This window comes from Manis javanica, chromosome 4 (assembly GCF_040802235.1).
Source record: "Manis javanica isolate MJ-LG chromosome 4, MJ_LKY, whole genome shotgun sequence".
NCBI classification, from domain to species: domain Eukaryota; kingdom Metazoa; phylum Chordata; class Mammalia; order Pholidota; family Manidae; genus Manis; species Manis javanica.
In genome coordinates this window covers 30,258,629-30,273,231 of record NC_133159.1, presented here as the reverse complement: position 1 = coordinate 30,273,231, position 14,603 = coordinate 30,258,629, and the positions used below count along the sequence as shown (strand labels likewise).

The window sequence follows — 14,603 nt, the reverse complement described above, 5'->3', positions numbered from 1 at the left end:
GTGGATCATAGGATTGTATTGGAGATTAAATGGGATGTAGAGAGAGCACTTAGCACAGTGACTGGCATGTAGTAAGCATTCAGTAAATGTTAGCTGGTACTGTTGCATCATTCAAGACTCTAAGATCTTGCATCTGTCTTTGTCCAAGACACCAAGTTGGCATCACTTGTTTAGTACTGTATCACATAATGGTATTGTTTTCTTAAGCCATTTCCTGGAATTCCAAAATTTCCTACATGGTCTTTCATATAGGTGTTTATTGAGTGGAAATATACTTTCTGTAGATTCCACTACTAGCTGAGCTTTGTTGCAAAGGATGAGGCAAAACCTGAATTACATGGTAAGAAACACAAGTGACCGACTGCAGTCCAGACTCTGAAAAGATGGAGTTCAAGCTGTTTTTGGCATTCTGCTGCTGCAAAAGAGGGGAAAGCAAATTTGGGTGAAAATAACTATCCTACACAAAATTCTGGCAGCTTTAAGTTACTTAATTCCAGGGAAAAGAGAGAAGCACTTCCTTCTGACTCTGCCAGGCTGCAGATTCCTTTTAATCTGGATATTTGGCCTCAGTTTTGGCAAATGTATCCATCTTACCAATTCCTGATCATAAGAGTGTGGCTAATGATCAAAAACACAGATGACCTGAAGTGAACCCCTCTTACCTCTCAAGTTCTTTTGTTACTACCTAGCTGAACTCCTGTTGTTAGAATCAGTTAATAATTTGGCTCTTCTAATTATTATAAAGCCAACTAGAAGGTGGAAGAAATAGGAATGCCAGACTTGAATAGGGAGTCAAAGATTTGATTCAAGGTCCACTTTTGCTATTTATTAATCCTACGATCTCAGGCAAATCACTTTTTCGTCCACTTTCTCTTACCAGTTTCTCCATCTGTAAAGCAAAGGAGCTAGGTTTGATGACTAATTTTGCTTCTATCTCTGAAATTCTGCCAGTTTAACCGGAAATTTCACATACTGTGGGAAATTGGCTCCATTCTCTCCAATACCAGGATATTTGTGATTTATGATACAGAAATCTTACTGATATTTGTTTAATCACGTAAGTGGGGCAGATGCTCCATAGATCTATGTTAACAGCCTGATTTTTTCTTTCCTGCCTTGTAAGTACAATTAACAAGGGTAAAATAAACCAAAAATATCTATTAGTTAGTTCCAGAATTGATGAAGTGTTTGATTTGAGTAATGCATTTAAGTACTTAAAACACAATCATACCCTCAGAGTAACATGTTACACATAAGGTAAAAGTTGAGAAGAAAATCAGGAAATACAAAACATTTGTTACTGCAAGCAACTTTAATACAAAAGTGTGTCTTGTTTTTAAACAGTTCATTGGTAGAGCTTCAGTTTCTGCCTCAATTAAAACCAATTGAGATAATCACACAGCAACATGGTCGGTGCTGAAGAGGAACAGCAGCTAAAGAACAGGAGCCCCAGACAGCTCCTCTTCATAGCCACTTGGTCAGTTGACTTTATTACACACAGAAAAAGACAGAAGCAAACGGGACTGGTTAACAAGTGTGCTGGTGAACTCCTTTAAAGGACAAGCAAGTGTTTGTTTTATGTCCACATTTTCAGAATAGGCTTATGGAACTCATTCCTCAGTTTGTGGGAAGTTGATGGACTAGTTAAAATAAATAGCAAAAAATGCAGGTAACAGATCTATAATTCACAATGCCACCAAGAAGTCTTCCCTTGCCAAGGGTCTGGGTCTTGGTGAGCATGAGAGTTATTGGTGGCTGGGCTGGATAGAAGTTATGAGCCTGGACTCTTAAAAACCCCAATGTTCTGACATTTTCTGAACAATTACAATTACCCCTGAATTCTAGCAGCTATTTGTCCTTTAAACACTCAGTACTGGAACAGTATTCAAAGACAGTATTGCAATGAACTCCTTTTGCTGTAATATCAAGTGCAAATGTTACCTAGATGAGGTTCCCTCTCTTTAGCTAAAATCACACATTAAAAACAATGGAAAAAGCAATTAGAAGTGCCCTCCCCTTAGTTCTTGCTAATTGAGGTGTCTGATTTACAAAAAAAGAGTTCCTTAAACACTTCAGGATTCTTATTATTTTTTTAAATATAATTTATCTTGCTGAGACAGCAAGTCAAGTTTATAAAGAAGATGCATTTAGGAATAATCCTAAAAGATAAAGCAGGTTTATAACCCTGCACCGCGCAGAAACCCTAGAGGCTTTTCTTTTCTTTTTTTAATACACATTCTTATCTTGACCTTTTCACTTGTTCTTCTCAAATATTTCATTTCTGGGCCCCATCCATTGCAGGGTTACCAGGAGGCAAATTTTATCTACATAAATATTCACATGAAAATAGTAACTTACAAAAGAAAAAAAAAATAAGGCAGCTTCATAACACAATTATTCTTTTACACTTTTAACAATATAACTTCTCCCGCTCAGAATAAATATACACCCAATGTATGGAGTAAGATTCAAAGTGGATAGAGGTTTGAGGGTGCTTGTACAGTGTTACCGCTTGGGACCTGGAGTCCTGGGGGAGGCAGTGGTGGTCTTCTTAGACATGGTGGGGATTTTGGAAGGCTTAGCCAGCCCTCTCCTGGAGTTGCCTTGGCCCCCTGCGGCGCTGCTTTCTGAAGTGTCTGAACAAGCAGACTGCGTCTCTAAAAGGTCAAAATCAGAAGCATCGCTTCCTCGCCGGCTGCTGGCCCGACTCCCAGCCCGACTCCCGGCCCGACTTCCAGGGCGACTGGCTGACTTTTTAGGGTCTGAAATTCAAGAATAAAGCATCAGACTTAATACAGATGGCATGGTAGGTGGGGGTGGATAACAAGTAACCAGAGACCAGGGCTCTGATCCTAACACCACCTTATATGCTCTGGGACCTTGGAACCTAGAACGCCTTCTGGACCCCGGCCTTCCCATCTACGTGGACGTTCTTCCCTGGCTTTGTGATTCTGCTTGAGAAGCTTGCCTCCTGAGGATCAAGGACCAGCTTTCCCTTGTGAGCCCCTACAGTGGAGTCAAGCAGGGCTGCTCTATCGCCTTGGCCCAGATGAGAGTCCTGTAGCTGAGGCAATGCCTAGGAGGACAAACAGCTGGGAAATGAGGCCAATTCCTAAGTTTCCACAAGGAACATCAACAGGTGAACAGATGTGATATTTCCCTGACTTTCTTGCCTTACCAGCAATGATAATAAATATGGGGTGCTAGGTAAATTGCTAGGAAACTGCCAGTCCCAACACTGGATGGCTTCTGAGGAAGGCCCCTATTTCCTTCTACATTCTCTCAAAAGGATCACTTCCGATCAAGCTCAGGTGGCATGGAATTGGTGTGGAAGCATCTGCTCTCAGAGGCCTCAGTCACTAGCAGTGGTGACAGGACAAGAAGGAACAGTTGGCAGAACATCTGCAGGTCTGTCTGTCTGAGAATCACACCTAAGAGCCTCTCTTGTTACTTGCTCTTTGGGGAAGAGTGAAGCATCACTGAGAGGCTGCTCTTTCCAAATCCTTAGCCTAGCTGTTCCCCCTCACCCCTCATTCAATGCACAGGTCCTGGGGCAGGCACTTACCTGCCCTATTCGTTCTGGCCCCTGTGGAGGCTGGGGAAGAACTATTGCTAGTGTCACCAGCAAGGGACGTTCGACTAGAATGAAAAGTTGGTGTTGGTCGTTTCAACTTGCTGCCTGCTGATGGAATAACCTTAAAAAAAATAAAAATAAAAAGGCTGTATTTTCTTGGTAAAATCTTTCACAGAACTTCCTTTTAAAAGGTCTACTTAAGACTCTTTATATTTAATTGACTGAAGAGCAAATTAAAAGTCCAGGAAAACAAAGATTTATTTTGAAAGTGTCATATGCCATGTATTTTGAGAATTCCCAAAGAAAAAGGATCAATGTTCCAATATAATTTCAAAACGTCTTCCAAATGTCTACTAGAAATTTACTGATGAATCTTATATTACTCACAAATTTCCACTAGAAATGGAAAAAAAAAAATTCAGATAACTCTAAAAGCATCCTCAAGTTTTGGGGTTAGAAATTTGAAATAAAGTACTCATAATCATACTTAAATATTTAATATGGAGATCCAAATATCACTACCATCTCTATTGCTAGGTAGGGTGTGGTAACTTTAGTCAAGCTAAGTAAGGTCTGTCAGTCTGTTTCCTCAGTGATAAAATGCAGATAAAATCACTTAACTTGTAGATAAAATAAACGGTTAGAAGAAGTGCATGACATGGGGGCTGGGATATCTGGATCAAGGTTCTGAATGAAGAAGAGAGGCCTGGACTTGGAGCTGGGCTCTCTGACGTGCCTATGTTAACATCTGTCTCTACTTCTTCCTCAGGGAATCAGGGATAGATCCTGCCTCTCAGCTCCATTTCTGTCACACTCCCTCTCATCGAGTCTACCCAGCCACACTGACCTCCCTGCTGACCCCCCAACATCCCCATCCCCGGTGCTTGTGAGGCACTTCCCATTTCCTTGGGGTGGCTCTGCTGAAATGACCTGTCAGAGAGGCCCTGCTTCACTTCTAAGGAACACTGCTTATAACTTTCCATTCTCTTCCTCTGCTTCATTTTTCTGCATAGCATTTATCACCACCTGGTGTATGATACACTTGTGTGCTGTCCTGAAATAAAGCACGAGTGCCATAAAAGCAGGACTTCATTTTGTTCACTGTCACATCCTCAGCTCCTACAACAGGGTCTGGCACAGAAGGTGGGCTTCATAAGAATTCATGGAATGAATAAATTGTGTAGAAGCACCGGAAAACAGCTGGATAGAGGAACGTTATTATTACTGCTACATTTCCTATTTGAGTGCTTTTTCTTTTTTAAGATAGTAGAAAACTTAATTTGGGGAGAGAATATTTTAAAAAGTCTGTTTGAAATATCACTCATTCCACAGCATACTGCTCTAATTTTTCTTTGCAGTCAATTGAAATCACTTGTTTTCCAGGAACTTTAAGATGTTTATATAAACAGAAGAGTAAAGCCCCCCATTTCATTGTGTTTCTTGTGTAGAATTGAAGAAAAGGCAAAAGCAACAGTAAGTGATTAGCATCTGCGCACAAACCCTCCTGGCCCCACAGGAGGAAGAGCACCAGTTTCAGAAGCTATCATTTGTGTGCACTGCTGCTGGGAAGACTGCAGCCCCAGAATCTGGGCTGGGGGTCCACGTCAGGACGTGGCCTGCACAACACCAGTAGGTAAGGAAAGATGAACCCCCAAAATGAAACAAAACAAAAGGTAAAACCTTAAGACAAAACAAAAAGGCAGAACTGTCAGAATCCTGTGAGAATGTGCACTTAGTAATTAAAACATTAAAAATTTTAGAACTTTTGAGACTTCCATAAAATTGGAGCCATTAAGGAAGAAGAAAAGACAGGCAGTGTTGGGGTTTCAGTGGCAGTAGGTCCCCAGATCGTGTTCTAGACCAGACATATTTCGGAACTGGAGTTTTGGCTTAGAGCGGGTGAATCCCAAAGCAGCAGCCCATCCATAGGCATTGGCTTCTTAGACCTCCTGCCTCTCTGGCTGAAGCTTTACATGGTTGAAGAAATGCTATCTTTTGAGGCACAAGAATCCAATGCTTCCCAGCAGGAACTAGAATGCAAATTGCATCTTTACCAGACAAACTGCTAGCCCCACGTTTTGTTTCTGAAACACTGCTCTTCCGGAAGTGCTCAGGCATCATAATGACTGCACTTGAACATGCTGAATTGCTGCCAAGTGTATTCAAATCAAGGCTACATAAACCCAAGTGCCTAGGCGAATAAATTCAGAAGCAAAAATCGGAGCCTCAGAGCAGTGTTCACGGATACTGTGCTTGGCTGAGGAGGCAGCGCCCAGCCTCAGAGCAGTTTGCAATACCGACCGCCCTGGGGATGTGGCTCAGGACTGGCCACTCTTCTGTCCTAGGCAAAGCTAGAACACTGCTGAACATGCACCACAGTGGAATTTCAAAGTGTTCATAACTCATCTGTATCCAACATTTGGAGACTCCGAGAGGCCTGATTACAAATAACATCATTGCCAGGAATGACACTGTTTATCATCCTGAACAAATACTATTCTAAAGACTGTTAGAAAGTTGTTAAACAATCCAGTTTTAGGCATCTCTTATTTATCTCCAATTTTGGTGAGTCCGAGTTAGAAACCCCTGAAAAACACTTGACTGGATCAGTCAGCTGTGAAAGCAAGCACCACAAAGACGGAAAAGAGCATGGACTCATGTCAGGAAGAGGAGCTGGTCAAGTTCTTGGCAATAGCGAGGGCCTCATCTTGACTGTGTCCTTAGTCAGCAAAGCCATACTCTACCTCGGGGCTGGGCAGCTGGAGGTCAGGATAATGGTTGTCCCTGACAGGGGTGCCAGCTTTACTGTTTACCAACCAGGGTTTGTCATAACAGCGAGAGAACTGAAGTGGAGTCTGCGAAACGGAAATCCAAAAGGAAGGATGGGAACAATTGAAAATGGAACAGAAAGGGAGCAAATTGGGAACATAAAAAATAAATAGAAGACACTAAATTTTAAAGAAACAGAAAACAAAATAAAATGAGCATCAGTCCAATAAGATAAAAGGGACCAGGCAGAAAGGCAATAGCGTTCTTCATACATAACTCATCATAACAAACTTATGTATTAGTCCCAGCTGCACAGTTAGTGCCTGGATTGCTCAAGATTATTTGATGCTGGATGGGAAATACATGGAAAAGCATTTCTGACTTAATGACTTGAGCTTCTATTTTAATAAATGTCCTTGGTAGTCATCTTAAAGGTCCTGTATCTGTTCAGGCCTGGTCTAGGCAGAGCTTGGTCAGTATGTCTTCATGCTTCTCTCCTCACTGGAGTCTTTCAGAGGCTACACTGAGCAATGAATGTCTGCAAATATGGCGATGGAAAGAAGGCCATAATGGAGGCCAGTACCTACCTTGGTACCACTGGCTGGGGTGGCTGGAGAGGACGGCATAGATGTACAGCTGTGGTTACTCTGACTAGCACTTGAGCTGGAGCGGGTGGGCGAGGCTGCCCGGGAAGATGGTTTGGACCTTCGACCCCGTGATCGGAAAGGGGTCATTCCCTGGGATGCCCCTTCAGGTAGGATGAATTTCTCCCTAAGTTCGATGTTAGTTCTACCTCGTGCTAAAAAGGGAATAAACACACGTACATACAACGTCAGTTAATCTTACAAAATCTCTGATGGTCATACAGCTGCTTGACCCCGTAACAGTTATAAGTTATAGGTTTAGTATCAGCTGTGGATTCTTTTCAAAAGGAGATAAATTCATGATTTATCAGACTTGTCATTATTCTCACCCACAGCAGACATATCACCTAACAATAAGTCCCCTGGTTTAATGATAGAGAAAGCTTTGTATGCAGAGCACCAACCCCTTCTGTGGTCCTGAGCTTGCCCTGCCACTGTCCCCTGGGGTAAGCACACTGTGACTGGTCAAGGAAAGCATATGCAGCAGTTCACAAACCTCCAAGGTTAAATCCAAACCCTTCTTTTCTCTCTCATAGTACATGTGTACTCTTTGCTCAGCTTTTGCAAAATTCATGGTCATGAAAAAGTGGAGAAAAACATATCTTTGGAATAGATGCTGTCCAGACTCTTCCATTTGAATTCAGTTGATAAGACTCCTAAAGAAAGAGGTCTAGGAACTCAGGATAGTAAAAATATCAGAATCATTAGGAAGTAAACATGTGGGAGGAGAGAGAGAAAGATTGAGACCATGCATAAAACTTGCCAATAAGAAACTGTTAAGTCAAAAACTGAAAGCAACAAGCTGAAGGGATGCCTATGGGTGGGAGGGGACATGAGGGTGGGAGGACCTGGGAACAGCACGAAGGCCAAGACCTATCCTGTGGCTTTCTGGAGCTGCAAATTTGGATTCGGTCATAAGATATCAAGTATGACTAAAGCAAATGTTAAATGTGAAAGGTACTACTTATTTAAAAGAAATAATTCCTCTGGGATATACTCCGAGATTATTCCTAACTGAAAGGTATTAGCCTGCCATAACCCTCTACCTCCTCTATCCATCCTAAACTGTTCACTTTTTAGAATGTATGTGACAGATCTAAATAGGACTGGTGGCAAAAACCTGGGAAGAGAGAAGCATTATAAACAAAATGTTCGTTGTTCTTTTCTACTTTAGAGTTTCTACTATGGCCAGAAACTACAAGTTTAGATTTCAGGTAATTGTGCCCTCTCTCTTCTGCCTAATCCCACATCAAGGGAATTGGAGGAATCTTGGTAGAATCCGATTTTAAATCAGGTTGCATGGGTGTGCACGCACAGTAGCTCCAAATTCCTAAATCAGATTCTCAGTTTATTATGTTGATGTAACATATCAAAGTATCAGGCTGAAAGGGCTAACTTGGATATTAAAACCTCTGAGTCACAGTCTAAGCTCTGCCGCCAGTTGGGTCTTTCTGGGCCTCAGTTTCCTCAGGCTCACCAGAGGTGATCAGGCTGACGGATCTAGTCCTTGTCCAGATGGTCTATGACTCAACGGCCCCTGGAACGCTAAGCGCCCCTTTAGGCTCACTCCTTGGCCCTCAGTTGTCCATTCACCCACTTTCTGGACTTGAGCACTTCCCTGTGTCTACACCAATGATTCTCAAAGAGAATTTCCTTCAGTACTAACATGGGTACCTCAGTAAGGCTTCAGATCGCCAATAACTATGGATTCAGGACTTGCACTTATTTATTTCATGTTGACTAAAATACCCAGCACAGCAAGTAGACACACAGGAAACTCTAAGATAACACTGATGAATGAAATCATTACTTAGCTGAAGGTTTGGACAGCCCAAAATAACTGTTTATGGTCGTAATCCATAAAGCACTTCTGATGTGAGATTTAAACCTAGTAGTCATTAAACAGTTCACTTCTGAGCCAATTTTCTCAGACATAAACAACAGAGTGATACAAGAGGAAGACTTTGAAATGGCATCTCAGATGAGGACAGACATTTCAGTGTAATATTACAATGTCTTGGTCCCCATGCATTGTGCAATTTATAAAGTGTGACTGCACGCAGTAGTGTACCTGCCTGTCATCAGCAACCAGTCAGCATCCTGTCACACACACAAGGGAACTGAAGCCCTCAGAGGCTAAGGCCAAGGAGAGCTGTGGCACAGCTGGCCCTCCTTCCCTCTGAGCTAATCTCTTCCCACCTGCCAGCTCTTTGCACCAACATTGCACTAGTGGCCTCCACTCTCCTCTCATTCCCCTCAGGCTTCTATCCCCACCATACCAATCAGGTCATGCTAGTAAGTTGCCACCAATAACTTCTGCCTCAGGGAGGAATTTTCTAAAATTGTATAAAGGTTGAAATATATGGAAATGTACAGAAATAATAAAAATTCCTTAATCTTACAACCTTAGGACAATCTATATTAAAATGTTGGTGTGTCTTCATTCCTTTTCACACTGTATATATATTTTTAACCCAAAAGCATCAGGAATGTTCCTCCACACTTGACATGTCATTCCTAATTTCAACGAGCTGCAAAATATTTCATCTTATGCACATCAATTTATTTAACCAACCCTAGGTTGTTTTCTAATCTGACTATAATTTTAAAACATTGTATACAATGCTGTGATAAACTACTTATAAGAAATTTTAAGCATATCCATGATTTCCTGAGGACAAATTTCTAGAAGTGGATTTTCTAGGGAGAAAGGATGCACGTTTAGGATTTTTAGAACTTGTCAATTGATCTCAAAAATTTTATACCAATGTACACACTCCAAAATAATGTATGAGTGTGTTCAATTTACTTCACTTGGGCCAGTGTTGTATGAGATAGAGAAAATACATGTGCAGGTAAAGGTCTAACATTTGACAGGTAAAGACACCTCTCTGCTGCTGTAATTTGCACATGAGGGAACTACTAACTGCTCTCTCCTCCTCCAAACTCTCCTCCCTTGGCTCCCAGGACACCTGCTCTCCTGCTTCTCCCTCCTTCCTCCTGACTACTCCTTCCCTCCCATTTGAAAACACTGACATTCTGCTGGGGTCTGTCTGTAGTCCTGTTCTTAGACTTTAAGCCTGGTGATGAGCTCACCCCCGAGACTGCCATGCCATCATAGTCACGCCTGACTCCCAAATGTACTACCCCCTGTGCACTTGCCTGTATGCCAGAAGTTATACCCATGACTGTTTGACATGACCACAGCCAGAAACCTGGGAGTCGACCTAGGTCCCTCTGTTCTGCTGGCAGTTCAGTCTACTGATTCTACTTTCTGATGCTTGTTGAATCCCCTGAGCCTTCCCACACCTCCTTATACTTATGTGGTTCATCTAGCATGTCCTCTACCCTGAAGCATGTAACAGGCTTCCAACTGTCTCTGTGTTTCTCATCTTACTCCCCAGAACTGAATTTCTAAATAAAAATCTGGTATCTCTAAATGGCTCAAAATCTATCTATGGTCTTTCACTGCTTACACAATTTCCCAAACCATGATTTTTGAGAGGTTCCTACTAAAAGTAGTTTAGTAAATGCTGTACACTACATTTCCCCCACTGGGAGAGCCCTAATGCAATCAACATTTTGTAGGCTCTGAGAAGTCCTGCAGTAAAGGAACCTCTCATTAGCTTTAGCTTAGTGTCTTCCAAATGCATTTGACCATTCTGGGTCTTTTGAAGATCACATCTTGGGGATGTCAGACCCTGAAGGCAACCATTTCAAGTTCAGTTTTTTAACCACCAAAGAAGAAATCATTTTCTAAGGGACTTATGCTAGCCACCTGATATTGGCTGGAATAAACCAGTTAAAATTCAGTACTAAAAAAAAAAAAGAAATTCAGTACTAAGCTACTGTTTAATGGGTTGAGAGTTTCAGTTTTCAACATGAAAGAGTTCTGTAGACGGGTGATGGTAGCACGAGTGTGAACATATACAGTGCCACTGAACCGAACACTTACAAATGGTCACACTTGTAAATTTTGTTACTTGGCAGTACCAGGAACCTACTGAATATTTTCACTTTATACATTTGACTAACACAATGCGCACTTTGCAATATCTTTCATCTTTTTAAACAGCTGTGTAAGTGGAGATAACAAATGATCGTGCATGTTGATACTACATTCTCATGAACTTTTTACTATCTTCAGTATAACATTCTCTATGGTCCAGAAAGCCAAGGAAATGCAACATAAATGAATACAAAATCTCTCCAAGTGGTGCTTCTAGAAGCCACTTTAATCCTCACAGAACCTTAGATGGCTTCAAGGGACTTTTCCTTTTTGTGATATTCATGCCCTTCAAGTCACTTACTACAACTGCCCCAGCCCTTGAAGTGTTCATCTCCTAGCACAACTTTTTATTTGGTTAGAAGTAGCTCATCCTGCCTGTCACAGGAGCGTTACGATGGCTAAGGCTGCTGCGGAGGCCCTGGCTCTGCAATCGCTGGAATCGAGATGATAGCTGAGCCCCAGGACGGCACTCCCACAGAGGCACAGAGAAGCCTTACCTTGTTTGCTCCAAGGGCTGCTGAAAAAGGCTACTATGTTCCATAGGAAATTCTACTAGATGGCCCTCCCAAAGTTCCTGGAGGTTCCGATCTTTAGCTATTAAGATGAGGATAAAGCAAGCAGTTTTCTTGTTGGCCAGCAGCATATTATCAAAAATAGAGCAATTATAGCAGGCAGCAAAACAGGCAACCAAAGATTCCAAAGGTCACATGCAGTATCTCTCCTGCTTATTTATTCAGTCCAATTATATGTGACAGAGGAAATAAAATCTTAGTAGAATTGCAAAGGAATAAGATTGTTTTACTGAGTCATGGTTAAAATGAATTATACTGCTTGTTTCAAAGAATGGTAGAGGACTTTTCTATGAAGGAAATAAGCAATAAAACTTCTAACACAGATTCAACCCTTTCAAGTTTTTGTCAGAATAGGTGTTTTCAAAACTAGCAATTTTTTTTAAAAAGAGATCCTAATGAAAATATTTTTTTAATTATTATTTTCAATAAAATGCTGAAGTGGTAGGTAGATGCAAGATAAAGGTAGAAGACATAGTTTAGTGCTGTAAGAGGGCAAATGTAGATGATCAGGTGTGTGCCTATAGACTAAGTATTAATCCAAGCTAGACAAGGGCAACAAAACATCCACGGATGCAGAAGATTTCTCTCAAAGCAGGGGGCGTGAGGTTCTAAGCCTCACCTCTGTTGATCCCCAATTTCTCATCTGATGGCCCCCCTGAGACTGTGCCTGTCTTAGGTTGTTCCTCCTTGAGGAATCTTACCCGTCTCTGGCTAACCAGTCATCTTCCTAATGAAAATTTTTACTCTGCTGTTGGAATAAGTGGAATGAGTGAAAATAAGAGTACTTATTTTATGGGCATATCTGAATTCAGGTGAGAACTGTACCCTTTAGCTCTAAATGCTTCAGAATATGACAAGTCACTTCCAAAGATGTTAAATTAATAAACATTTCTGCTAGGTTTATAAATAAACTTTAATACATTTAATTATGCAGGCTGAACCAGTAATATACACATACAAAAAGGAGTGGTGGTGACGGGCACATTAGGCTTTGAGACCACAGAGCACATAAGATAGCCACACGATCTTGGATTTGAATCCTTGTCTGCCACTTATTACTGTCTGTCCCAGGCAAGTTATTTAACTTTTCTATGCTTCGATTACCTTTTCTGTAAAATGGAGATAATACTATCCATCTATCCCTCACAGAGGCACAAATGTGTTATTATTTATAAACTGCTTATAATAGTGTATGGCACATAAAAAGTTATGTTAAGTATTTACGAAATAAATATTCCATGAGTACTGACTCAACAGGAATATTTTATTCTGTCAACTTAAAACAGTTAGAAAAGCTATGGTTTGTCTATTTCAAAGCATTCATAAAAGCAGCAGATATCACAGAGCCAAGAAGTGCTACAGTTTAAGAAGCAAAGCCATTCTCAACGGGCTGGGGTGTGGGTAACAGGGACAAAGCTTAAAAGCCAACCTATGGGAGAGTGACTGGAAATCGAAGAGCTGGAATCAGAGCGCTTTATTTTACTCCCAGGATGGTGAACTAGAATAAAAAATAAATAAACACAAAGAAACAGAGACAGAGCAGGAAACGCAGAAACTGGTCAAGAAAGACAAACTGGCAGACAGTTGGGGAGCCTCCTGTATACCCACATGCAGCTTGGCTAACAGGAAAAATGAAAGGTTGCAGTTGAAGAGGATTTAGCAGCTGGAATTTGACCATCTCTCCTCTGGTTGAAGCCCTCACATGGCTCTAGCTGCAGGCCCATCATTCATATTAAATTTCTCATTCTCTTTTGCCCTGGGCTGGCATGCCAACCTTTCCATGTTTAGCTGACGGACACCCCAGTCTTGCTTAGGTCATCATCTGCCTCAGAAGTATCTGGGCTCTTTGCTAGGTGTTCCTTACCTCTCTCTTCTGGTCAAGGAAGCTCCCCAGTTCTTCCCTGCATGGGAGGGGCCCAACACCCACCATGAGTTTTAGGCACAGGAATTATGGTAAAAAGGGATCTGGAGCACTGACAGAAACCTAAAGGGTTCCAGCAGGTTCCTTTGTAGGCTAGTGTTAATTTTAACATCTCAACCTGGAACACTTGATGACACCAATACCTTCCTAATTCTTGTTACTGTGGGCCTCAAAACCTGTCTCCTCTGACATCATCAACCTCTCCTGCTTTCTCTCCCTGGTCACTCTGGCATCCTTGAGTTCCGATCTGTACTAGTGGGATGACACCTGAGCAGCTTAACAACAAAATAAACAACAGACCCACCACCAACACTTTGGGTACATATGGAAGATCAGCTCGCGAGCGCACACTTAACACGTAATTCATGCTCAGGACGGTTCCTTACCTCGGCAAGGGTCATTTTTCACCAAGAATTCATCCAAGGCCATCCATCCACCACCAACGCGGACCATCACTGTGCTGCGCAGGATGCGGACCAGCCGCAGCTGCTGGGAGTCCCCGAACTGCAGGGCCAAGGGGGAACTGATGAGTGAGCGCCTTGGGGCAGGCCTATACTTTCTTCCCAAAGCAGACTGTATTCAGGCAAAAATAACAACCTGATAGTTTGGGGAGAATTTTAAGTCCATTTTGGGTTTTTCATAGAATTTGAAAGATAGAAAAGCTGAAATATCAAGCTAAACACCAGTGTCTTGACATACTTTCTACTGGGATAACGTTTACTTTTGCAAGTCACACCTCTGCCCCTGCATCAAAACGGGGAAGGCAGAGGATGGACAAATGTTAACTTGCTTTGATTCTTTTAAAGATTCTGCCCAAATTAAAGTTCTTTGTTATGCTAGCTTGTTTTCATAAAAGAAAGACAGATATAAAGTAGATGTTAACTTCTGAATACAGTGTGCTCAAATGGAGAACAGCAAATACTACTTCGAGCCTTAAGGAAATCCTTGCAAAGCATCATTACCACAAGCTTAAAAGGAAATTTGATTTTCCACATTAGGTTTTTGGAAACAAACCCTAAGTATTTGCTAACTGTGATGTCACCAGCAGAAAAGCTTGTTCAACTGAACAAATCATTAGATAGTATTCATACTAAAATTTAGTCAAAGAAATTTT

At 41.6% G+C, this 14,603-nt stretch overlaps 1 protein-coding gene across 29 annotated transcripts in view; it reads right to left on the bottom strand.

Moving 5' to 3' along the window:
• The window catches only part of MACF1 (microtubule actin crosslinking factor 1), a 471,369-nt gene that overhangs the window by 144,417 nt on the left and 312,349 nt on the right, over nucleotides 1-14,603 (bottom strand). For 15 of the 29 annotated variants that reach the window (XM_073233661.1, XM_073233662.1, XM_073233665.1 and 12 more), the window contains 6 exons: nucleotides 13,876-13,993; nucleotides 12,998-13,066; nucleotides 6,931-7,142; nucleotides 6,319-6,429; nucleotides 3,566-3,695; nucleotides 1,294-2,762 (listed from right to left, as the gene is read on the bottom strand). The exons of 1 other annotated variant lie outside the window; for it this stretch is intronic. In XM_073233661.1, coding sequence (XP_073089762.1) covers nucleotides 2,506-2,762; nucleotides 3,566-3,695; nucleotides 6,319-6,429; nucleotides 6,931-7,142; nucleotides 12,998-13,066; nucleotides 13,876-13,993 — 897 coding nt within the window. In that variant the 3' untranslated portion in view covers nucleotides 1,294-2,505. Of the gene's footprint in view, nucleotides 1-1,293; nucleotides 2,763-3,565; nucleotides 3,696-6,318; nucleotides 6,430-6,930; nucleotides 7,143-12,997; nucleotides 13,067-13,875; nucleotides 13,994-14,603 lie in introns of those variants that run through there. 13 more of the 29 variants (XM_073233674.1, XM_073233673.1, XM_073233675.1 and 10 more) reach the window with 3 other exon arrangements.